This window comes from Choristoneura fumiferana, chromosome Z, assembly GCF_025370935.1.
Source record: "Choristoneura fumiferana chromosome Z, NRCan_CFum_1, whole genome shotgun sequence".
NCBI classification, from domain to species: domain Eukaryota; kingdom Metazoa; phylum Arthropoda; class Insecta; order Lepidoptera; family Tortricidae; genus Choristoneura; species Choristoneura fumiferana.
In genome coordinates, this window is record NC_133472.1 from 43776642 (window position 1) to 43802043 (window position 25402).

General features: G+C 39.5%; 2 protein-coding genes across 7 annotated transcripts in view; both read left to right on the forward strand.

Moving 5' to 3' along the window:
* LOC141437922 (solute carrier family 35 member C2-like) overlaps positions 1–25402 on the forward strand; it is a 309412-nt gene that overhangs the window by 226996 nt on the left and 57014 nt on the right. The window lies entirely within an intron of this gene.
* Positions 1–25402, forward strand: part of Glut1 (Glucose transporter 1) — a 116296-nt gene that overhangs the window by 50868 nt on the left and 40026 nt on the right. For 3 of the 6 annotated variants that reach the window (XM_074101370.1, XM_074101378.1, XM_074101406.1), the window contains exons 2-5: positions 12577–12639; positions 15068–15169; positions 19041–19137; positions 25189–25366. In XM_074101370.1, the coding sequence (XP_073957471.1) occupies positions 15082–15169; positions 19041–19137; positions 25189–25366 (363 nt within the window). In that variant the 5' untranslated portion in view covers positions 12577–12639; positions 15068–15081. The remainder of the gene's footprint in view (positions 1–12576; positions 12640–15067; positions 15170–19040; positions 19138–25188; positions 25367–25402) is intronic. The other 3 variants (XM_074101362.1, XM_074101387.1, XM_074101396.1) reach the window with 1 other exon arrangement.

Below are 25402 nucleotides of genomic sequence, written 5' to 3' on the forward strand. Positions count from 1 at the left end.
CTACTAAATACTAAATAATTTAAATCTAACTAGCTAACTTAAATAATATTTTATATTATAAAAAAGACCGCCTCGAATCGTTCCTGGCGCAAAGGTGCCCAACACGCTGCCGCGTTCCCGCGTTGAACGGCGATAGATAGCCTTTGCATCAAGAACGTTGGATAGGTCTTTTAAAACCATTAGGGGGTTACTACGATTTTTCGATTCTGTGATCTGTTTGCAAAATATTCAACTTTAAAGTGTAAATTTTCATTAAAATCGAGCGCCCCCCCCCTCTAAAATCTAAAGCGGTGGGTGGAAAAATTGAAAAAATTCAGGATGGTAGTACCTAGTATATCAACTTACAAGGAAAACTATAACGGTTAAGTTTTATTGAGAATTATTAGTAGTTTTAAAGTAAATAGCTGCCTAGGGTATAGAATATACCTAAACGAATATTCCGTACAAAATACGAAATCTTTAGAAAAATATTAATTAATTTTTTCGTAATGGCCTCGGAACCCTATTTTGGGCGTGTCCGACACGCTCTTGGCCAGTTTTTTAATCTTTGAACGCAGTTTTTCTTTTTACTAAAATCGATGACATATGACTGATAGTTTCAGACCGTCCCATACTGACCGATCTAAATGAGCCACCCTGTATAAATGCAAATGTGAGTTTGCTGACCTTGGGCTGTTTCACTATAGCTGTACTAGGAATTCATTTACCTATCCTATCACAGCACCGCTCTATTGGAAACAGGTAAATGAAGCGGTTTTAGGGTCCGTAGCCAAATGGCAAAATACGGAACCCTTATAGTTTCGTCATGTCTGTCTGTCTGTCCGTCCGCGGCTTTGGTAGTATGTATATATCGAACTTACAAGGAAAACTATACATAGTTTAAGAGTAAATAGCAGCCTGATATAAAATATACCTAAACTTGGAATATTCCGTACAAAATACGAAATCCTTGGAAAAATATTACTTAATGTTTTCGTAATCAAAGTCAAAGTCAAAATATCTTTATTCAATTTAGGCTATAACAAGCACTTATGAATGTCAAAAAAAATCTACCACAGGTTCGGAAAAACCTCTGCTGAGAAGAATCCGGCAAGAAACTCAACGAGGTATACAATATATTTTTTTAAAACAGATTTACAATATTATTAAATGATATGTATACATCACAAGTATTCAACACAACTTTATTTTTAACACAGTAGTAGTATGACTACGGCACCCTATTTCGGGCTTGTCCGACTCGCTCTTGGCCGGTTTTTTTCATTTGAAAGCAGGCTTTCTAGCGATCATTCTTAGACATGTTTCATCAACTCAACGGTTCGTCAACGGTTTGTTTTGCAGGTGGTAGGACCTTGTGCAAGGTCCGCCCGGATTGCTACCACCATCTTGCTCGCTAATCCTGCCGTGAAGCAGCAGTGCTTGCACTGTTGTGTTTCGGCGTGGAGAGTAAGACAGCCGGTGAAATTACTGGCACTTGAGGCATCCCATCTTAGGCCTCTAGGTTGGCAACGCATCTGCGATACCTCTGGTGTTGCAGATGTTTATGTTTATGTTTATGGATAGGCTGGAATCCGAGCCTCTAGCTTTAACGTCACAGTCATTGCTTCGTCACTTGACTAGATACTTTTTAATCCCGAAAAGTGGGGCTGGCCTGGCTAAACAATGGTTTAGGGTAGATTTTTGCTTCTGCCATTTGCCTGATGAGCGCGGCACCACTATTCTTAGCGACTTTTACTAAAACTGAATATTTGGGATGCTGAGGGGCTGTTGCACCATCCATTGATTAGTGTTCATCATCATCATCATCCCAGCCTATATACGTGCCACTGCTGGGCACAGGCCTCCTCTCAGAACAAGAGGGCTTGGGCCGTAGTTCCCACGCGGGCCCAGTGCGGATTGGGAACTTCACACACACCATTGAATTGCTTCGCAGGTTTGTGCAGATTAGTGTTAACTGACGGTTAAATGTGATGCCGTCTCTATTTGTTTTGTTCGAATAGACGGAGACGGCATCACATTTAACCGTCGGTTAACACTAATCAATGGATGGTGAAACAGCCCCTAAAAGTCGAAAGATGGCATTCTTAGTTTTCGGTTCGCTAGTTTTAACCCCCGACGCAAAAAGAGGGGTGTTATAAGTTTGACCGCTATGTGTCTGTCTGTGGCACCGTAGCTCTTAAACGGGTGGACCGATTTAACTGCGGTTTTTTTTGAAATCAGAATCTCTAGCGATGGTTCTTAGACATGTTTATCAAAATCGGTTCAGCCGTTTTTGAGATATTGAACTTTGAGGTGACAAAGTAGGGGGTTTTCCAATCTTTTAACCCCCGACGTAAAAAGAGGGGTGCTATAGTTTGACCCCTATGTGTGTCTGTGTGTGTGTGTGGTTAGGTAGGTAGGTTAGTCTTTCTTTTTAGCCCCCGACACAAAAAGAGGGGTGTTATAAGTTTCACTGCTATGTGTGTCTGTGTGACCGATTTGAATGCGTTTTTTTGTTTGAAATCAGGTTTCCTAGCGGTGGCTCTTAGACACGTTTCATCAAAATTGGTTTAGCCGTTTTTGAGATATTGAACTTTGAAGTGACAAAGTCGGTGGTTTTCTAAGTTTGTCGGTTAGCTTGTAATATAATCTATTGAGTGTCACATTCGTAACTCGTACAGTCAACAAAATATACAGTCTTGCATTCAAAATTCACCATGGTGTTTTTATAGTTAAGGCCTTTGGGAACTGACATGTTCATTATCGTTTGATCAAAGTTCCATAATAAATAAAGATTAAAAAAAAAACACCATTGGGAATTCTGGCCTGCGGAGACGATCCTGGCCGGACCCTCCAGGATGGTGACGTACCTACCAGATTATTGTGTTGTCAGTTGTCACCAAGATTTACCTAGATAAGTAGGTATGCCAAATTTCAAGTCTATCCGACCACAGGCAGTGCAGTGGGTCAAATTTTTCTTCCAAGATTTGAACCAAATAAATAAACAAACAGGGCAAGCTAAATGAAAAATAAAAATAGAAATTTTAACAGAAACTTATTACGTTTCAATATCTACTGCTTACCTCCGTGGCTTACCCCGATATCAGTAGTCTGGGTGGGGTCTACTACGAAGATCGACAATCGAAGTTCGTATCGTACCGTCCCTCTCGCTCTCGTATTAAATAGTATGAGTATCAGAGGGACCGAACGACACGAACTCGATTATCGAATTTCGTAGTAGCCCTGCTGGTCAGTGGGGGCACTGCGGAAAGCTGTGAGTAGGGGGGGGGGGGGGGCTAATATGCACCACCCTTCCGGGCGCCAAATATTGTCGTGTAATGAACTAATAACAGCGCAAGACAGTTTAAGTACTTATAATAACTTGTTTATCCAATAAAGTTACACCTAGTTAGTGGAGGCCCTAACGAACATGGTACTTTCATAGGTTTGATTAAAAAAATACGTTTCCCTTATAAAATGATCAGTTCCTTGCTAGAGCAATTTCTGAGAACTTCGTATCTTGCCGACCCGCTGACGATTACGTTATTTCATAAAGGAAGTGAGAGGATTTATAATTTGAAGACTGATGATTTTAATCTAAACTTTGTTTTACGCCCGTAATAACAGACTTTGAAAGCCATACTTAAAAACCTCACGCAACAGTGCGCCATCTAGTGAGACAAAAAACGATAGCCCTCATTAGTGCGCGTTTGATAGCTCGAGACTTGAACTAAAAACCGGCCAAGAGCGTGTCGGACACGCCCGAAATAGGGTTCCGTAGCCATTATTTTTATTAAGTAATATAAGGATTTCGTATTTTATACGGAATCTTCCATAGTTTAGGTATATTTTATACCTTAGGCTGCTATTTACTCTTAAACTACTAATAATTCTCAAGCAAACTTAACCGTTATAGTTTTCCTTGAAAGTTTGATATACTTACTACCATCCTGAATTATTTAAAATTTTTCAAACAGAGTTCTAGCCCACTAGACTTGTTTTCTTCTTTTTATCCGACTGCGAAGAAGGAGTGTTATGTGTTTGACGCGTATGTATGTATGTATGTCTAATCCTATGTCCTCTCGTAACTACTCAACGGCTGAACCGATTTTGCTAAATGATACGTCATTGGATTCGTTTTGATGACGCGAGTGACAATGGGTACATGAAATCGTTGAAAAATTAAAATGGGGGATTTTTAGCGCCAAATGACGTATCATTTATCAAAATCGGCTCAAACGTTGAGTAGTTACGAGAAGACATAGTAATAGACATACATACATACGAGGCAAACACATAACCCTCCTTCTTCGCAGTCGGGTAATAATAGATTCATATCATCCCAGCCTATATACGTCCCACTGCTGGGCACAGGCCTCCTCTCAGATCAAGAGGGCTTGGGCCATAGTTCCCACGCGGGCCCACTGCGGATTGGGAACTTCGCACGCACCATTGAATCGCTTCGCAGGTTTGTGCAGGTTTCCTCACGATGTTTTCCTTCACCGCACAGCTCGAGGAATAATACATTGTCACACGATATATGCCACTGACGTCACGTTGCTGAAATAGTGGCCAATAATTTTCCCGGCGTGGCTGAACCCTCAGCAAACGTCCCGATCCGTTTTGATATACTCGTACACTAGTCATGTTGTCAATATTTGAGTTCATGATTGAAAGATCTCAGTACGTGTCTCCAGAGAGGCGCGGGAGCCTCTAGATCTCAAACCCCGATTATATTGACTTCTGTATCTTATTTGTATAAGAGTTTAATAGAGAGGCTGAACCTGATTTATACATATTTATCAGTCAATAATGTGTACGCACCCGCCGCACGCACACACTGATAATTTAAGAAGGATTAAGATTTACACAGATTTTTTGCAGCACAATATCTCTTATTTTCCTCTCTTCTCCTATTTATGTTTTTACTGTGTTTTTGTTGTGATGTAGTGTGTTTTTCTTGTCAATAAATGTTGTGAGTTTGAGTTTGAGTTTGAGTTATTTCTTTAGTCAAGGCTGCGCTGCCGTCGGCGCCGTACTTTTAGGTTTTAGCTCGCTCGTCTCGCGCTCTCTTCGCGAGATGATCACCTTTTACGTTCGCGTACTCGTTCTGACGTATTTTTTGTATTAGGTATAGTTGTAAATTAGTAGTACATAAGTGTAGTGTGATAGCTTCGTGCAAGGACTCAAAAAAAAATTTGGCTGGCAACACTTGCTGTATACTGATTAAACGATATTGATACTTAGATCATCATCCTAGCCTATATACGTCCCACGCGGGCCCAGTACGGATTGGGAACTTCACACACACCATTGAATTGCTTCGCAGATTTGTGCAGGTTTCCTCACGATGTTTTGCTTCACCGCAAAGCTCGTGGTCAATTTCGAATGTAATTCCGCACATGAATTTCGAAAAACTCAGAGGTGCGAGCCGGGGTTTGAACCCACGACCCTCTGCTTGAGAGGCGATAGGTCAAACCACTAGGCCACCACGGCTTTTTTAGATATTTATTTAAATTTCCCAGATATTAAATTATACTCGAGACTTCAAGCTGCACTTTAGTGGTCCCTTGGTAAATTTTATGACCTTTGTCAGAAGGGCTACTATGAAATTCGTAAATGGAAGTTCGTATCGTACCGTCACTTTCACTCTCGTATGAAATAATATGAACGTTAGCGGGACGGTACGATACGAACTTCGATTTTAGAAATTCGTAGTAGACCTTCAGTGCCCCTTTTACGTACAGTCCAGATGCATCAATTTTTGGACCATTTTGGCCAGATTGGCATTGAATATATCTTCTAACATTTTAATTCTAACATAATCTTATAACATTTTCCATTTTGAGGATGGTATTTCTTACAGCAGAAGTATCAAAATTATCTAAACCGGGCTAAAATGACAATATGTCAATTTTAAAATTTATGACGGTGGAAGCATTCTACACTTCCACTGAACGTAGATATAGTTAGTGTTTAGTATTGTAACTAAGGGACCCCATACATCCCTGTATTATTATTATTTTTTGTATTTTTTTTTTAATTGTATAATATAGTTTTAAGTATTTTATTTGTAATTATATTATTATGAAAAAATGACTTTCTGCCAAGTTTCTTGCGGCGCATTCTTCTTGGCAATGATGGTCTTTCCGAAAGCGCTGGAAGTTTAAAAAAAAATACGTGTAAAAGTGCCCATTGCGGCCTATTTACTGAATAAATCATTTGAATTTGAATTTGAATTTTGACAGTCAAAAATGATACCAGATTAAAGTTTCGTAATAAATGCGTGGACAGCTATCGCTGGCCAGAGTCTAACCCCCTTATTCATAAACGACAATCAAACCTATTTTAGTTAAAATGCCGCTAAAATTCGTTTGTCCTTATCTGTCACTTCGACATTTGTATTTGTTAGAAAGGGACAAAGCATTTGTTAGTTAACATAGGCTTGTTAAGTTTTATGAATAAGGGGGTAAGTATTTACCAGCGACGAAGCGTCCGTAGAACCCTATTCACATCGGCTTGCCCAATATTTACAAAATAGGACTGGGACATTCGTGATTTATCCTACTTAATCCTATTCCGACCTCCTACTTTTATATTATAAATGTGAAAGTTTGTGAGTGAGTGTGTATGTTTGTAATTCCTTCACGCTAAAACACCTGGACGGACTTGAAAGTTGGTGCCTAGATAGCTGGACGTCTGGAATAGGCTTCTTTTTATCCCGATATTCCCACGATATTCCCAATCTTGAAATTTCAACCGCTGAGTTTAGAGTCATGAAATTTTGTACGGTTGTTCTTAACACAACCTTAATGAATATCACGATATACATTTTGGGACTTCCCAGGGGAATTTTGTAATATAAAGAATTTTTAAATGTATCTACCAGATCGAATAGCTTACGCGTGCGAGGCCGCGGGTAAACTCTAGTGAATGATATATGCGATGTTTGCTTCGGCTTTACTTACCACGAAAATATCCGCAGGGCTACTACGAAACTCGAAGTTCGTGTTGTGCCGTCCCTCTCGCTCTCGTATTAAATAGTATAAGTGTCAGAGGGACCGCACGACAAGAACTTCGAGTTTCGGGTTTCGTGGTAGCCCTGCTGATGCTACGTCACTGCTATTTACCTATAGATCATACGATAATTTGAATGAGTTATTGAGTGAATCCGTGTGTGAAAATGAACCTCAACTCCAACTAATTAATATGGCTTACCAATATGCTGTTAAATATGTAAATGAGGCTACGCTGCTACGCCGTAGAGGCTCTACGAGCTACGAGTTTTATGTATTTGTGATGTTAGAAGAAGTTTTTTGTTTTCATAGGGCTGTGTTTAAAAGGGTAGTACGCACTTTTGAGTAGGTATGTATTTTCCTAAAGTTAACTGTGATATTACATTATGTAATAGAGCGGTAAAAGGGCATTATTTACATTTTATATGGCGCATTTTTTTTCAGAATTAGCCGAGTTTGGGGTTTTTCTATTTGTTTCATTGATTTCATTGGAAATGTTTCCTATTTTCCATGTAATTTTCATGTGTGAAACAAGTCACAAAACTGTCAAAAAAATTAGGGACACTTTCTTCGTTCAATATTGCGAATGATTCTGAGTAAAAAGAAGCCAAAATTATCTAATTAAAAAAAAGCATCATTTACGGTCTCTACCCATTACACACATGCTATATAATACCACAACTTAGGTCATGTTCTAGGTAAGTCATTTTCTAACTAGGTCATGTTCTAGGTAAGTCGTTTTCTAAGTAGGTCGTGTTCTAGGTAAGTCGTTTTCTAAGTAGGTCGTGTTCTAGGTAAGTCATTTTCTAAGTAGGTCGTGTTCTAGGTAAGTCATTTTCTAAGTAGGTCATGTTCTAGGTAAGTCATTTTCTAAGTAGGTCGTGTTCTAGGTAAGTCATTTTCTAAGTAGGTCGTGTTCTAGGTAAGTCATTTTCTAAGTAGGTCATGTTCTAGGTAAATCATCTTCTAAGTAGGTCGTGTTCTAGGTAAGTCGTTTTCTAAGTAGGTCATGTTCTAGGTAAGTCATTTTCTAAGTAGGTCGTGTTCTAGGTAAGTAATTTTCTAAGTAGGTCATTTTCTAGGTCTTTGTCATGACCTAAGTCAACCAAATGCCACTAGCACCTTTTCCATCAAAACGTCGTCGCCGTCGCGTGCATTACGATACGGTCGGTCTAGTGTGTATACTGCATACACATACTCTTTTATTGGTAATATCATTATTACATGTTATTTTTTTAAATTATTCTAATATATTCTAAAAACTAATTAATTTAAATAATTTAAATATATTATAATTATTCATTCCCTTATTTTTACAGATTAAATTAAATAAAAAATAATAATAATAATAAGAAGACAAAGAAAACTTACCTAAGAAACCGTAACTAAATATATCTATATGTTACTATAAAAATAAAATTATAAAAAGAAAACCCCGTTCAAAAGATCTGCCTGTGGCAGAGTTCCCATGATGCTGGCCGCATTACCCCTTTGGACCTCAAGTGCGAGCCCCTGGGATAAATACGTAACAGCTCTTGGGTCCCCAGAGGTGTCGATCAACCGGGAAGAAAGGGCCTTTATGAAACACTTCATATCGGCTGATTTAAGGAACTCATCAAAAGTAGTCATTTCCTGCCTCGCACAGCAAAACTCTGGAATGAACTATCGCCTGCGGTATTCCCGGACCGATGTGACCTTCAAGTTTTCAAGAAAAGAGCGTACTCCTACCTTAAAGGCCGGCAACGCACTTGTGACTCTTCTGGCGTTGCAGGTGTCCATGGGCGACGGTAATCGCTTACCATCAGGCGATCCGCCTGCTCGTTTGCCCCCTATACCATAAAAAAAGTGTAGAATATGCGCTCGACAAGCCAGTTATAGACTAGAGGTGCAACGGATATCCACTATTTTACTATTCGGCCGAATACCGGATAGTTGCGTACTATCCGGTATGATTAAAAACTGGTATTTATTTATGAATTTATCAATTATTGACATCAGTTTATTATTCTAAGGGGCTGTTTCACCAGCCATTGATTAATTTTAACTGACGGATAAATGTGATACGGTCTCGCGTCTATTAAAAAAAAACAGAAACGATATCATATTTATCCGTCAGTTTAAATTACCAAGCCCCTAAGTTATACTCTACAAGTTGCAACCTGCACGGAGTGTCATGCAAATGAATTAGCTTAATTTAATTGTACGTAAAACTAGGCCGAAAATCCGGCGGCCGGATGACCGGCTATCCGGCCAACGGTCCCGCCGAATACCCGGCGGCCGGATGTCCGGCTATCCGGTAACCGGTATCCGGCACCACTATCCGTTTCATCTCTGACTTTTATTGTTACATTATTATTAAAAAGCCCAAGTTGTATCAACTCTTGGCGTAGATAACTTAATGTAATTCATTCGGGCGTTACTAACTTAGCGGAGGAATCAATGAACTAGAACTCATTTTCTTTCACCTCCCCTACTATATAATTAATCGTAGCGGAGACTAGTCTAGGTAAATAGATTACGGTTCAATGAGACATAATTTATTTCGAATAGCTGCCAAGCGAATTGATTCACTCAATTAATTGCATTTTTTATTTTCCAGGCAGTAATTTTAGGTCTGCCTACGTTAAGATGTACCATCAGCCAAATATGTGGTCTACCACCCTAAAGTTGATAATCGTTTGCATGTCATAAAACAATAATGCCAATAGACGTATCTGTCAACTTGAAAGTTCGACTTTAGCGACATAATTCATTTGATAGGAACTTGTTTAAAAATTGATAGATATTTATTTGGCTGATGGTACCTTATTAATATTGAAAATAGGGCGGTGTCCTAAGTAAAAAAAAAATATTTCCTCAGTTAGATTATCAAAAAAATATCGAACAGTTTTCCCTTCTCTACCCCGATACCAAAGTTACCAAACATATATTTTTTAACTTATATTTATGATATAAATAATCCATACTATCCATACTAATATTATAAATGCGAAAGTAACTCTGTCTGTCTGTCTGTCTGTCTGTCTGTCTGTCTGTCTGTTACGCTTTCACGCCTAAACCGCTGAACCGATCCAAAAAAAGGTGTAATTGGTACGTCGTAAGGGGCATTAAACAACAGCAACTTATAAAATAAGGAATACTCTTATGGGCGTAAGGGACATCAAAAGCTAAAACTAGAGTAAATTGTTGGTCGTAAGGGACAGTAACAAACAGACATTTTAAAAATTGAGGTTACTTTATGGGTGTAACTTAAATTAAAATACCTAGCTTGCTTCTTTTAGTTCATTAAAATACCTTGTTAATGTTAGGTCGTAGGAGGCATCAAAACAGATGGTTTTTAGAACTTGTAGTGATTGAAACAACAACTCAAGCAAGCATACTCCCAAATGTGCAAGAAATAGTGCAGGCAAGCGTGCAAGAAAGCATGCAAGCAAGCATGCAAGCAAACAAGCAAGCAAGCAAGCATGTAAGCAACCACCTAAGCAGGCTTGCAAGTGAGCATGTAATTTTGTCAATCAAATCAACAAACATGCAATTTTATCGGCCTGGGTTAGATGAACATCGAGGGTAACCCCGATCCCGCGATGACAGGTCTATGGTATCTCCTCCAGCGCTCATGAAGCGGGCTGGCGTCCCACTCCCTCACAGCTGCAATCAGTGTGTTAGAGGAAGCATAAATAGTGCAAGCATGCATGCAAGCAAGCGTGAAGCCAGAAGGCAAGCATGCATGCAAACAACAAATCAAGCAAGGATACTCCCAAATGTGCAAAAAATAGTGCAAGCATGCATGCAATCAAACATGCAAGCAAGCATGCAAGCAAGCAAGCAAGCATGTAAGCAATAATGCGAGCAAGCAGAGTTAGTACGCCAGTGGTGGTAGTGAAAATCATTTCATCATCATCGTCATCAACAACATCATCAGTTCGTTTATCGCTACCCCCGGAACTATGCTATTTTCCGGGATAAAAACTTATTTACTTGGCGATTTTTAACAGCTGCAATATCTTCCTTAACCCTCTCAGCTATAAACAAACAAGTCAGCCATAGCCGAGCATTTGTTGGAGTCAGGACCAAACCACTGGATTGAGCTTCACAATCCCAAAATTCTGTCCACGGAACGTCATTTCTACTCAAGAATGGTACGTGAAGCAGTTGAAATAAAAAAGCATAAAAATGTCAACCGGGACGATGGATATAAGCTTTCATCTTCGTGGAATCCTGTTATTAATAAGTGTCGACGTCGGGATGAGTGTTGTGAGTCGGTGTGATGGGGTGACAAATAAAAATCACCAATTGCGGGTAGTTCGTGATACGAGTGCTGGTACTATTCGAAGGACTCGCGCTGCTAGGCAGACTTGACACCCCACACTTCAGTCCACTCGTGACCACGGCCACTGCAATGTTGCCGAAACGTCGAGGTAAATATTACTCGTGTGTGTTAGCGTGATAAGTCCCGTTGGTGGTATTTTGACTATGAGTGAGAATCACGAAAGTTTAAAACGTTATAAAATTTATTTGAGTTTTATTTAACTTTTAACTTATAAGGTCCATTTAAAGAAAATGTTACAAAATACATATTTTTAAGGGGACGTGCAAAATTATGGCTTTTGCGCGTTATTTTAAATAATTAAAGTGGTTCTTTGAGTTAATTCACCATTTTTTTTAATTTTTCTACAGGAACTTACGTCCAAATATGTAGCAAATAAAATATAAAATGTCCTATAAGACCAAAAATCGGTTACTACATTATTTATTTATTTACGGTTTATGGGTGTAAGGGGCTATGACACCCGTATGTCACGGGCGTAAGGGACAGCTATTTTTCTTATTAAGCTTTTTACGAAAATGTCTATAGTTTCACGTTGAAAAGCAAGAAAATTCAAGATTTTACGTAATTATAACGTCCTGCTAAGTTAAACATTAACAATGCTGTGAGGGTTTGAAAATTACCAAAAACTTCTTTTCGCTCTCCTGAAAAGTAGCATTTTGTCCCTTACGTCAATTGAGACTTCCACCATCGATATACTGCATGTTTCTTACATCAAAACGGCGCACAAAATTTTTGTATTTTTTATTTCAACTCCAAAGTTACTTTTACGGTCATCCCCCGCGATTTTGTGATAGTTACGTCTATTCTATAAATGTGTGTTCATGCAATTCCTCCACCTCCATACTGTGAAACACACACAAACCCAACTATCGCCATGACCACACTGAATCGTTTCCAACACAACCATTCACCATTCTACCAGATGTTGTGTAACAATTCATTTATAAACTTATGTGTACTCTTATTGCTTATAAGCGAATTCCACAGATTTTTTACCGTAATTTTTAATCTCTAATATATAAAAATCTCTTGTCACAGTGTTTGTAAGTTTGTGACCAAACTCCTCCGAAACGGCTGGACCGATTTTAATGAAATTTTTTGTGCATGTTCGGTAGGTCCGAGAATAGGTCGTAAACTATTTTCCATACTTTAACGCGGACGGAGTCGCGGGCAATAGCTAGTGTTTCGATAAATATCCTAGCGCTGTAATATTAGCTTTAATCTATCCTAACTTTTAAACGTTTGTTTCAGACAAGATGTTCACCATTATAGGCAGCCAACGGCCATAGTGAAATGACAATAAATAGAATAAGGGTCAGTATTTTCAAAATACATTTTTTAAAGATCATCACTTCTACCAGAGCTCGGAAAGGGAGCTGTTTTGATAGTTAGCATAACATGGACATGCTTTCATTTAATGGTAGTTGTCCCATGATCTTTCTCTATCTACAAGGTGTTAATTAAACAACTGAAAACCAGAAAGTAGTTTGCTCAGAATCGAGAGTAGAATCGAATACACTATGTTTTAAATTAGGTCGTGTTTGTGTTTTTTCTTCCAACTATGCTTTAATTTCATGATAACCGCACTAAATACCCAGCACAAAGTGGGACTTTTCTGCTCTAGAGCAGAAAAAATGTATGCATATTCTTTGTTGCATTGTTTTTAGATTTTTTTTAATTGCACCACCAAAGAGGCAACACAGGTATTTTTGCTACAAATTAGCCCGCGTAGTGAAAAAAAATCTAGTGTTAGGTTGCTCAACCTGACGGTCTTATGACATTTGAAAGATTGTGTACAAAAAATTGTTGCTACCAATCCTACCAAAAACAGTTAGTAGCCGTATATTTTAAAAAAACTTTGTGTTTGGTTGGCTAACCTGCCGCCCATCCGAAATTTGACAGATCGCAGGTAAAAATATCTGCTACTGGCTACTAACTCTGCCAAAAAAAAGGATGAAATATAAAAAAAATTGGCGGAGCCTTGCTAATTTTCCGTGGACATTTTTTGAGAGTGCGAATGTAAACTTATAAATGGAATCATCGAGTGCTAGTGACATTTCTTTCCTATTCATTGTTTAGCAGTTTAGCATGAGTTTTTTTTTCGTCTACTATTCCTGTAAAAGAAAAGCCGATTATGCACCGCACATTAAGTAATTTATATTGCCCTCGTGCTTTTTAAAGCCCTCGCTGACGCTCGGGCTCCAAATCGACACTCGGTGCAATAATAAATAACTTTCTGCTTGGTACAACAATCTACTATTAAATCCTTTTATCCGCAGTCTAAAAAATACGACTGCAACAGGCATACAATTTCGATAATTTAATACTGGCCGTTTTGCTGTCAACGTGTGTGTGATTTTCTTCTAAAAAGGTTAAAGACAATTACAAATCGTGAGGGTAGAGCAAGCGTAGAGTTAGAAATTAACTAGAATTTACTGACTTAGTCAAACACACGAATATCTTTTAAAATAATGAAGGTATTCAAAAGTAAATGCAATCAACTAACTTAAAATGAAAAATATTTTTGGGGTGTCTGTCTGAGGTTTTCAGTTATTTGATTAACACCTTGTATTAGAAGTGAATATTATTAACGGACGGATGACGGATGAAATATGGTGAAGAAAGCATAAGATGGATAAGACACTTTGATTAATATTTTTGCATAAAAATGTATCGAAATTTGAGTGATGGTGATAATGTTCCTAATAATGATGAAGTACCTACCTCTTACATCTGTAGATGAATAGAGGTAGGTAATTTTCCCTTACTTAAGTGGATAGTGAACTATAAAGAAATGCACTGAAATTATGTAATATAGAAAAAAATACGATTATTTACTAAAACAATAAACTGTTTTACAAGCTTTTATTTAGTTTCACCTGTCCCGTTGTCTGTCTGTCTGTAGTCAAATCTTGCAAGTTAAATTTGATCAACTTCCAGTAGTCAGATTGACTTGAAATTTGGAATACTTATGTAAATCGGGTGACAATACAATAATCTAGTAGTGACATCCTGGTAGTCTAGCCAGGATCGTCTCCGCAGGACGGAACTCTTCAACGGTTAATAGCATCGACTTGAAATTTGGTATGCAAATGTAGTTTGGGTGACAATGCAAGTACAGTCAGCAAAAAAAACTTATTAAAAATGTTTTTTTATGGTTAGGTTATTTTAATTATGTTCTCTTTTTTAAGCCGATTGTCGTCATATCCATATTACGTATATCGTTCTTTTTTCCCAAATTTCTCTTGCTCTAATTTTTTCTAGCACTCTTTTATAGAGCACGATAAAGTTTAGAATTTTAGAAATATGTATCATACGAAGTGACATTTGTTTCCTCTTTTCGGCACTTTACTTAATATTACTGCAATATTCTGCCGTCAGAATGCAGTACTAGTACAAACCGTAAACAATTTTGTAGGATGCAATAATAACATTTTTTTTAATATAGCTCTATCCTTGAAGTAAATATTATGTTATTTTGTTACTAATAATCATGATTCGTCATGGCAACAAACTATAAAGAGAACTGACTTTATCATGGCGTTTTGTGCTAGTGTCGCCCCCCACGCAGAGCTTTGCCTAATATTCCCTAATATTCAACTGTTTTATATACAGTCTGCGCTGCGCCGAATTTTCCGTTGCAAGTGTCCTCTTTCTTTTAAAGATTTCTCGCGCTCTAAAAACCAAATTCTCGCGCTCTAATGGCCATATTCTCGCGCTCTAACGTCCCTTCTTTGCGCAGTGTGGGGAGCGCTCATGAGACAGTCGTGTCACCGTCTGCTCGAACACCAGCAGGCAGGGGGAGAAGAGCCCCCACTTTATTCGCCGATCGATCAAATTTCAGGTAAGAATTTCTTATAGACCTTAGGCATTATTGTCTAGTACTTACTTGGAATCACAATTGTTTCCACCACTTCTTTCTGTCACACGGTATAAGACGAGGGTAGATAGAGATGGTGCATGCGATCACGGAGGCAGGCCGTTAGACAATACGCTACCGTATTTTTATTAGTTCCGTTTACTTCGACAGATAGCTCAGTTCATTGATACGTAACTATATGTATAGTAGTCCACAGCTAAGAAGTCAATCCTGACACCTGTCATCCTGGTACTAAATACGTCAATGTTTTCGTTTTTTGACCTATGTCGCCTAGATTTAGAATAAACACGTACTTTAAGAGCATGAGAAATGAAAAACATAGGTATTTGTAATTTATTTACATTCATATCGAAAATACAAACTGAGACATGGATGCACAGAAAAACCAGAAAAAGAGACCAGCGCTGGGAATCGAACCCAGGTCCTCAGCAATCCGTGCTGCGTGCTATAACCCCTACACCACCGCTGGACAGGAATCTAGACACGAATTTTTCCTATGCATACATATCTCAGGTTGCTTATTTCTACTACGCTACTTGTGCAGCAGCACTAGTGACATCTATGTTTCCGCTCTCATCGAGAGACGGCACACTCTTTCGGGACCACATTCAGCCAAATGGATAATACATAAAAATTACAGGATGATCAATCCAAATGGGTCAGTACGAGTACACTACGAAGTACTGGAACTATAAGAGATAGTGAAATCTGTTCTTAGGGACCATGGCGTCGATTTTAGATTTAAGAAAACTAACATTTTTTTTAAACCGCCATGCGTAACCGGGTATCGAACATTGTCGAAATTCTGTTAAGTAATCGCACGTCATATTTGTTATTATAGTTGGTCCTGTAAGTATAAGGACCCAATAATTTTGCTATAAAATCTGGTGTAACATTATACAGAAATACCCACATTTTAAATATTCGTCAATTTGCCGTTGTCGAAAAACATTGGAATTATACCAAAATAATCTGAAGAAAAACAAAATATTTATAGCAGTAAATCCCAATCACGTGAATAACATCTTAATAATGTGTTCTGGATGAAATCCGCTTACATTTTCCTGCACCAGTCTATATTTAAAGTTTGAAATTAACCTGAGCATCAATATTTTTTTTCCGACATCTCAAGCAGGAAGTAATTTTCCTCGGGTTCTTAAAATAATTTTAAGCTTTGATTTAACTTCGTATTCCTGGCCTAGATATTCCCGAGCGGGGCGGGGGTAATGTGCAAGCAGTGTCAGTGGGTTCGCCGCCGTTGTAACGCGCGCTCGCGCCTCTCATCGCTAGTTGCACCCCCCGTCAAGGGATATACCGAATACGTATATGGAAGCCACAGGAGGTTTGCCTTTGCAGCTCGGTGTGTTTGATTTTTAATTAGTAGTTGAAGGTTAGAGAGATTGTGTGTGTTGTGTGTGTGTGTGTGTGTGTGTGTGTGTGTGTGTGTGTGCGTGCGTGCGTGCGTGCGTGCGTGAGGGCTAGGTGGATTTGAATAAAATTCGGTATGTAGATAGTTGGACCTCTGAAATAACACGTAGGCTACTTTTTATCCCGATATTCCCACGGGATTCGTGGATAATTCTTTTAAATGTTCACGGCTAAGTGTAGAGACTTGAAATTTTGTAATAGCGTTCTTCGTACAAGGCCTTTTTTAGTGTTCCGTAGTTAACTAGGAACCATTATAGTTTCGCTATATCTGTCCGTCTGTCTGTCGCCGACAAAGTGGTAAAATAAAAAAAATAAGGTACCTCCCATAGACGTAAAGTAAGGGTGAGTGGGATATTTTCATTAAAATCGAGCTACCCCCCTCCCTTCTAAAATATAAGCATAATAATGAAAAATATGAAAAAAATCAGGAATAACGGCTAGGATTGGTTGAGAATTATTAGTAGTTTAAGAGTAAATAGCAGCGTGAGGTATAAAAATACACAATACGAAATCCTTAGAAAAAATATTACTTGATTTTTTCGTAATGGCTACGGAACCCTAACTTGGGCGTGTCCGACACGCGCTTGGCCGGTTTTTTAAATCCTTTTTTAGCATACGTAGATATTCAAAATTAAAATGACTCCCAATAAGTAAGTAGTTAAAGCATACCTACCTACAAAAAGGGGGAAAATCATTATCTCTTCTATTATGCAGTTATACTCGCGGCCCTTCAATTCGTACAATCGAGCAAAGATTATCTATTTTTTTAATAAGTACATTACCAGGGGCATACCCAGCTTGTGGCCTAGAGGGGGGCAAGTCAGATTTTGTAGGTCAGATCGCCCGCGCTTGTTTTGTGATCCACACTACGCAAAGACACTTACATGAAACACAAGGTATATGTAGTGTGTAGGGCAAACACCCGCAAGGGATCCTGTTTCATAGGTAAACGGGGCAAAATATATTGTAGAACATACAATTTCCAGGGGGGGGGGGCAGCTGCCCTCCCCTGCCCCCCCCTGCGTACGCCCATGTACATTACCTGGGTCTCGGTCCCGATCCATACCGTCAGTGCCATACCAATTTTGTCCTAAACGCTCTTGACATATCGTTCATTAGTCATAAAGATTATAAGCCATAATGTTTCTTATGTCCTAAGAGTCATACGCCATTATATGACATTACCTAATGCTCAAAATACCTAATTACTTTAGCCATAATATAACATGACCTAATGCCAAAATACCTAATTTGTTCTGTACTAATATTATAACACATAACATCTTATGTCCTAATGTAATGTTCGTCCTAATTATCATTTGCCATAACGCTTTTTTCTCTGAAACCGTTATTTTTTTCAGGGTTGTTATAAAATAAACCTATCCTAACCTATACAGTTCTACAGAATGACCACTTCAAAAATTCTGAAATATTTACGGTTTCAGAAAAAAAACCGTTATGGCAAATGATGATTAGGACAAACATTACATTATGACATACGATGTTATGGATCGCGAATGGCACCCGAACTGTGTCCCCAATGGAAACGAACTGCTACCAGAAAAGTAGGTTAGGTTAGGTTAGAACTGCGTCCCCAACGGAAGCAAACTGCTACCAGAAAAGTAGGTTAGGTTAGGTTAGAACTGCGTCCCCAATGCAAGCAAACTGCTACCAGAATAGTAGGTTAGGTAAGGTTAGAACTGCGTCCCCAACAGAAACGAACTGCTACCAGAAAAGTATATTTTATGACAAGTAGTGTTTAGGGCAAACGTCGTTATGGCAAGAGATTATTATGACTATAGTTATTAGGAAAAATACAATTAGGACAAAAGACATTAGGTATTCCAATATAGACCCATGATTATGGCATTCACTATTAGGATTTATAACTATTAGGACATATGAACATTAGTACTACAGAAGATAGTGCACATAAGTATTAGGACATACAATACTAGGGTAAAAAAAAGTTATGACACTTACATTAGGGAATACGTTGTTATGGCAAAAGATCATTATGACCAAAGTTATTAGGGAACATACAATTAGGACAAAAGATATTAGGGATTCCAATATAGACCCACATTACCTTGTATAATAATAATATAAACAGATTATAAAGTTAACTACGTAACTCTCAATCACATATTTTATATTTGTCCGTTGAACTTTATTTGCCAAATTGTAAAAAAACAATGTACTAGGTATTAAAAACATTTAAAATTACAATCGACATTATCACACGGTCATATTGACCTAAAACTTGCCCCGGGACACTCGGTAGATAAAACCGGTACGGACGGTACGATAACTTCTATTTTCGAATTTCCTGGTAGCCCTGCTGTGTGTGATTTACCGAATCTATGAACGCCAGGACCCAATGGTCTCATGTTATTTTATTCCACAGTGGTACCTGATCATGTGGCCCGAGAGGGCGACGCCAAGCTGACCAGATATGCGCCGTCGGAGGAAGACGAGGCCACTCTTAGGGAGCTGCTACTTAGGTACGCCACTATACTTAGTGCCGTCCACGAAGACGCGTGATTTTGTCAAAATTAGACATTAATGGCATTGTAATAAGAACCACGGCGCGCGTCATCGTGAATGACTCTACCTATAAGGTTTCACATTCACATCATTAGGTTCTCTGCCTTTTCTCAACTCATGTTTCCCATATGTTTAATTTGCCAACTCAGGATTTTCTCTGAAACTAAATTTTTCGGAGATAATTGAGAATTCTGCGAAAATAAGGCAGATCCCGTATCATTATAATCGTCAGACATAGGTAATGCCCTGATCACACGTACCGAGTAGCATGGCGAGACAGCAAATTGGTACTCGGCCGAGAGAATAGGGAGGGCGAGTACTTACCGTAAACTGCTTCAACATTGCCCTCTAGCCCCAACATTGCCTTATTCGATTTAGAGTCGATAACTTAGCACCCTTTAGGTTTTTAAACTTTTATCCCCTCGTAATAATAATTCCCTTGTAGGTAAAAGCTTAAAACCTATAAGAGTACTTAGTTATCGACTCTAAATCGAATCAGGCAATGTTGGGGCCAGAGGGCAAAGTTGAAGCAGTTTACGGTAGGTGTTTACACGCATTTTGATTTTCCTGGTGACAGTGGCCAATACGGTTGCGCGGCCGCTCGCTACGACGACGCTACTGACTGGCGAGTGGCGAGTGAACGAGTTCATACCTGCCGAGTGGCGAGCGAGTCGGCGCGGGGTATGCTGAGAGGAGTGCGGGGGTGGGCACTCGGCCTAGTAAACAAACCAGGGTCCGAGTGGCTCGCTCGCCATTTTGCTCGGCCGAGTACTCGTCACATAGTACACACGAACCGAGCACTCGGCCGAGGACACTCTCTCGCCACTCTACTCGGTACGTGTGATAAGGGCATGGCGAATGGGACGCTAACGGGTAGCGGAGCGGACAGCGGCACGGCGAGCGATTTTTGTGTTCATTGAGTACCCTATACTAGCTTAGTGCAAAACTCGAACTTCGTATCTTGCCGTCTCGCTGAAGTTTCAATTATTTCAGAACTTAAGCTCTGAAAGTAGGTTGCATTTAACTTGAAATCCGTGTTGTAAACTCGATTTAATTATTTAGGGATGTAAGTAAATTTAAAAATAGAATGCTCTGTATTCACGAACAGTGCCCTTAGTGTAAGTTTTCGGTACAAAATACGTCTCGATCGCGTTCGCGTTAAAATCTCAATTTGTATGGAAACACGAACATCCCAAAAGTTTGCATACAAATTGAGATTTTAACGCGAACGCGATCGAGACGTATTTTGTAACCGAAAACTTACACTAAGGGCACTGGAAAACAAGGAGATTGTAATGCGTAATACTTACCTCCAAACCTCCATGCTGGTATAATGCTGCTGGCCAGTGCTGACTGAATGTGCCAAAACCAAAAAGAGCGAGGCCAAATAAAAAACAAAAGACGGTTTGGCGTGATAAATTTTCTTCCGCTCTGTTACAAAATTAATTTACTATAATACGAGTTTATCAATCTACTATAATACGAGGGTGAAAGGGACGGTAGAATACGAACTTCGATTTTCAATTTCGTAGTAGCCCTCCTGGCGCGGGATGAAGAACGGAGAATTCGTAGTAGAGAATACGCTCACCCCACCGCTGCTCGCTGACGTCCAGTCCACAGCTTCAGGGGTCATCTAAAAATATCACACCAATTTAGATATTTCCCCCCTCTCTGTCATACTTATTGTATCTATAACACTTTTCAAAGGAAAATAGAGACCGCTTGAGTTTCATTGGTAAATTAAAATTGCTCATTTTACCGATTTGACCGACGCCATCTTTAATTTAACGTCATTCTGTTACCAATAGTGACAGCAGGGAGATTTAGGCAGCACGTCGAACGCTGGGACCGCACGTTTAGGCACTTGTCCCACCGCCTACGATGAGCGAGGAGCGAGTAGAGCGAGTAACTAGAAACGAGTGGGCGAGCAGCGAGAAGCGAGTGTAGTTTTGTCGCTCGGCTGTAAGCGAGTGTTCGCGTGCGACGGGCGATTACTCGCTCCACTCGACTCGCTCGTGCGGGGAGGCCGCCAAGCTGACATCGCTGAGCGAGTATCTATAGCTCAGCGAGTTTTATAGCTCTTGTCGCTGCGACAAAAGATGTAAGAGCGAGTTCTCGCCGACAGTGTGAACAGCCAGCGATCAACTATTAATAATATGTATCTCTTTTACTCACACAGGATCTTATATCTTTTGTTCGTTTCTTGAGCGAGAAAATAGTCGATAGCCAATCGTTTCCTCGCTGGCGGTGAGACAACTGCCTTACAATGAAATAATAATGAAACTGACATTCGAAATATTCAAGTTTCCAAACTAACTGTACACACACAAACATCACGCCTGTATGATCCCATATGGAAATGGGGTAGGCAGAGCACACGGAACGTTACGGCTCGGAGCACAGAATAAGTAACAGTACAAGTACCTACTCGGAGCCACTTTTAGTAATTTTAGGTTTAAGTTTGACAAAAACGGTACAAATAGTAAAACAACTTAAAAATAATAAATAAAGTTTAGCCGTGGTGGCCTAGTGGTTTGACCTATCGCCTCCCAAGCAGAGGGTCGTGGGTTCGAACCCCGGCTCGCATCTCTGAGTTTTTCGAAATTCATGTGCGGAATTACATTTGAAATTTACCACGAGCTTTGCGGTGAAGGAAAACATCGTGAGGAAACCTGCACAAACCTGCGAAGCGATTCAATGGTGCGTGCGAAGTTCCCAATCCGCACTGGGCCCGCGTGGGAACTAAGGCCCAAGCCCTCTTGTTCTGAGAGGAGGCCTGTGCCCAGCAGTGGGACGTATATAGGCCGGGACGATATTAAACAAAATCTGATTTAGTTTTATATGTAACCTGGTATGATGAACATGACTTATAAATGAATAAATAAATGAATGAATAAAAATTAGAATATTTCGGATTGTGTCAGTTTAATTCTAAGCATGCATGCCTTTTGGTACTTATACATAATTATTTACTAGAAAATCGTAATTCTTTTGTTTGTTTCTCAAATAACCGCCCCCGCCCCCTTTTACAGGCGCTCATTGTTTTGTGCGATAAACGCTGCGTTAAGCGCAATGCGTTTGACGCACATCGATGAGGGCTATCGTTTTTTGTCTCACTAGATGGCGCACTGTTGCGTGAGGTTTTTAAGTATGGCTTTCAAAGTCTGTTTTTAGGGGTGTGAAAACAAAGTTTAGATTAAAATCATATTTAAATAAACCTTAAAACCGTACCATAAAAATATCGAGCATGCCACAGTGTTGCATAGTCCCCGTTTTGTTCGGAAAAAAGGGAGGACAAAGGTTTCCGAAAGACAAAACTGTCTCAAAACACAGACATTCATTGCCCCGGAACGCATATTTGCCATAATTAATTTCAGATATTGCAAAATATTCGCAAAATTATTCTAATTATAAATAAACCCGCGTAGCTCACCCAAAAACTATGAGATTTGACATTTCGGAGACCTCACGCTACACTAGCGCCTCTAGTGGCAAATTCATACGCGATAGCCCTCATTACCAAACATTGTCTTACGCGGTGAGCGCAGCGGCAAGCACATGCTTTATCTGATACAAAATTTGTGCGTCAAACGCATTGCGCTTAAACGCAGCGTTTTTCGAATAAACAACCGAGCGCTTACGACAATCTTTGGTATCTTAGATTATCAGTACCCTAGTGTAAGTTTTCGGTTACAAAATACGTGTCGATCGCGTTCGCGTAATATCTCAATTTGTATGGAAACACGAACATCGCAAACTTTCCGCTAGAGCTCTGTTTTTGGAACCGAAAACTTACACTAAGGGCACTGATGCAAAATTGATGTGCGTCAAACGCAGCGTATATAGCATACAACAATCGAGCGCTTAAGTGTGTAACATAATTTCGTTGCTTAAATACAAAAGGGCCAAAAGGGCCCTTTGTATTTAAGCAGCGATTTATTGATGATAATAATAATATAATGTACAATCTACAAACACATACGCTCGAAGAACATAGTCCTCCTTCGGGCATTCGGGTGAAAAGGACTAGGCTATACTTCGTTTTTTTTAGCATTGGAAAGAAGCTATCTTGACGTATCTTTTTATTGAAAAACACTTTTGAAAAATAAGTCACATCAACAATTAGCAAGGTCATATGATCACTTACATTCTTTTGGTATTATAAGTAATAGTTACTGTTTTTAAACGTTTTTCAATAAAAATACTCAAGATTGTTTACCCTTTTTCTAATGCTAAAAAAATGAAGTATAGGCGCAATTTTGCAGTCTATCTCATCCATTAATCTAAAATCGAGAAGCGAATAATTTAACCTAGTTTGTCCATAATGAGGAACTGTAGTGCCGGCCTTCATCCCCTTCTAACTAGACTGTTTGAGAGAGATGGCTAAGTTTGAAGTGGCTTGAGCATCTATAGAGCTTTAAAACTCGTTGCTTATCTTGATCTTGAGTTATTGCAAACTAGATAGATGGCGTTTTAAAACCGGCCAAATGCGAGTCGATCTTTATACAATAAAGAACAGAGGCAGTATTTTCTAACGCGCTAACGTTCGCGATCGCATTCACTATGTCTTTCTACCCTACGAATAAATAATAAGTCAGGAAATGTAACTGTGTTATAAAAATGGCCTTCCGTGTCCTAGTAGGCGGGGCTTAAAAGCGTGTTCTGCGCGTCATTTGACTTACATTTATTTATGCCAACGTGTGATGTGAAGTGGTGCAGGAGCAATACAAAATTACAAATGTCCAGAGATCACTTTTCACTAGTATTTAAGTAGTCGCAAAATTATAATTATTTAAAAAAATGTTCAATCGTCCACGCCGCTATAACATCCAGGGGGCTATTACGAAGTTCGTGTCGTACCGTCCCTTTCACTCTCGTATTAAATAATATTAGCGTCAGCGGGACGGCAAGATACGAATTTCGAATTTTGCACTTCGTAATATAGGGCCTGTTTTCGTCCGCGCAGACCATTGACAAACGCCGAACTAAATACAACGTAAACACCAAGGCAATAAAGACCTTATAACGCACGGTGCTAGGTAGAATATGCGATGATCGGTAAACAACTGACTGACGGACGCGGCGACGTATGGCGCGCCGCCGAACAAAATGACTACGGTCACATGGCGCGAACGTTTGACCAATGGCTGCTCGAGTTTTACCCGCGCAAGCGTACCGTACCCCGTACCATCGTATTAGGTACTTATTGGCTGAAATATTTCAAAACAATGCTCACTGCGCAAGTAAATCTTTGTAGCTGGTACAATCGTACCCTATGTGTTACATTTCATTATACTTATATTTTTTTATATGTACGTGTAGGATCACAATTTTCGATGGTACAATACTTGTCTCCTTTATTTAACCAATCATAATATTTGCTAAATTGTTCGTAATCATTTTGCCGCGTGCAATATTATTTCGCCCATGCCCATATATCTTGTTTCTTTTGTTGGTGAAATTTTATTTAATACTTCAATATTAGTTAACATTCAATCAATGCTGGAAAGCAAGTAATATTGCCGCCGTAACGGTTCTCAAAAAGTAATAAACTAAGAGCAGCTATCGAGAAAAATTAAGAAAATACATGTTAAGTAGATATTTACTTAGTTAAAAGCTTGCGAATGCAAAAACTGCTGCTCTTAAGTGCATTGTGTTGGTATTTGCTGCATCTCGCCATAATCGCCATATCGCCAGCAACAGAATTCCAAAGTCTGACTTCGCTATCGGCAATATAGCCAGTAACATCTGCGGAAATGTTTCTTCAACAGGGGACAGAGAAATTGTTAAAATAAAGGCCCCTTTAAAATGAATTAAAAGTATTTTTTTGTTAATCTAAGCCTGGGTTATGGCTGTAATCATATAAATGAATATATCCGTCACATGCCGTTATTTCTCTATCACCGAGTCCCCCAAACCGGCGTTTTGCCGCCGCCGATATTGGCAATGTCCGTATATTGGCAGCGGCAAAGCCCGCGCCACTTCCTTGACTGATCAGCTGACGGCAGCTCTGGTCTCAGCCTTCAGAGACAGGTGAGCGTGATGAGCATGAATCTGTCGTCGAAGTTGGATGAGCTGCAGCGTGGCGACCGCCAACTCGAAACCACGGTGGCGCTGTGCGAGATACGGACGCAACTGCAGGAACTGACGAAGAGCGTGGAGTCATGCCAGAGCGAGGTGTCAGAGGTACGCTATATTGCCAAATTGCGCGCCGCAAAGTAC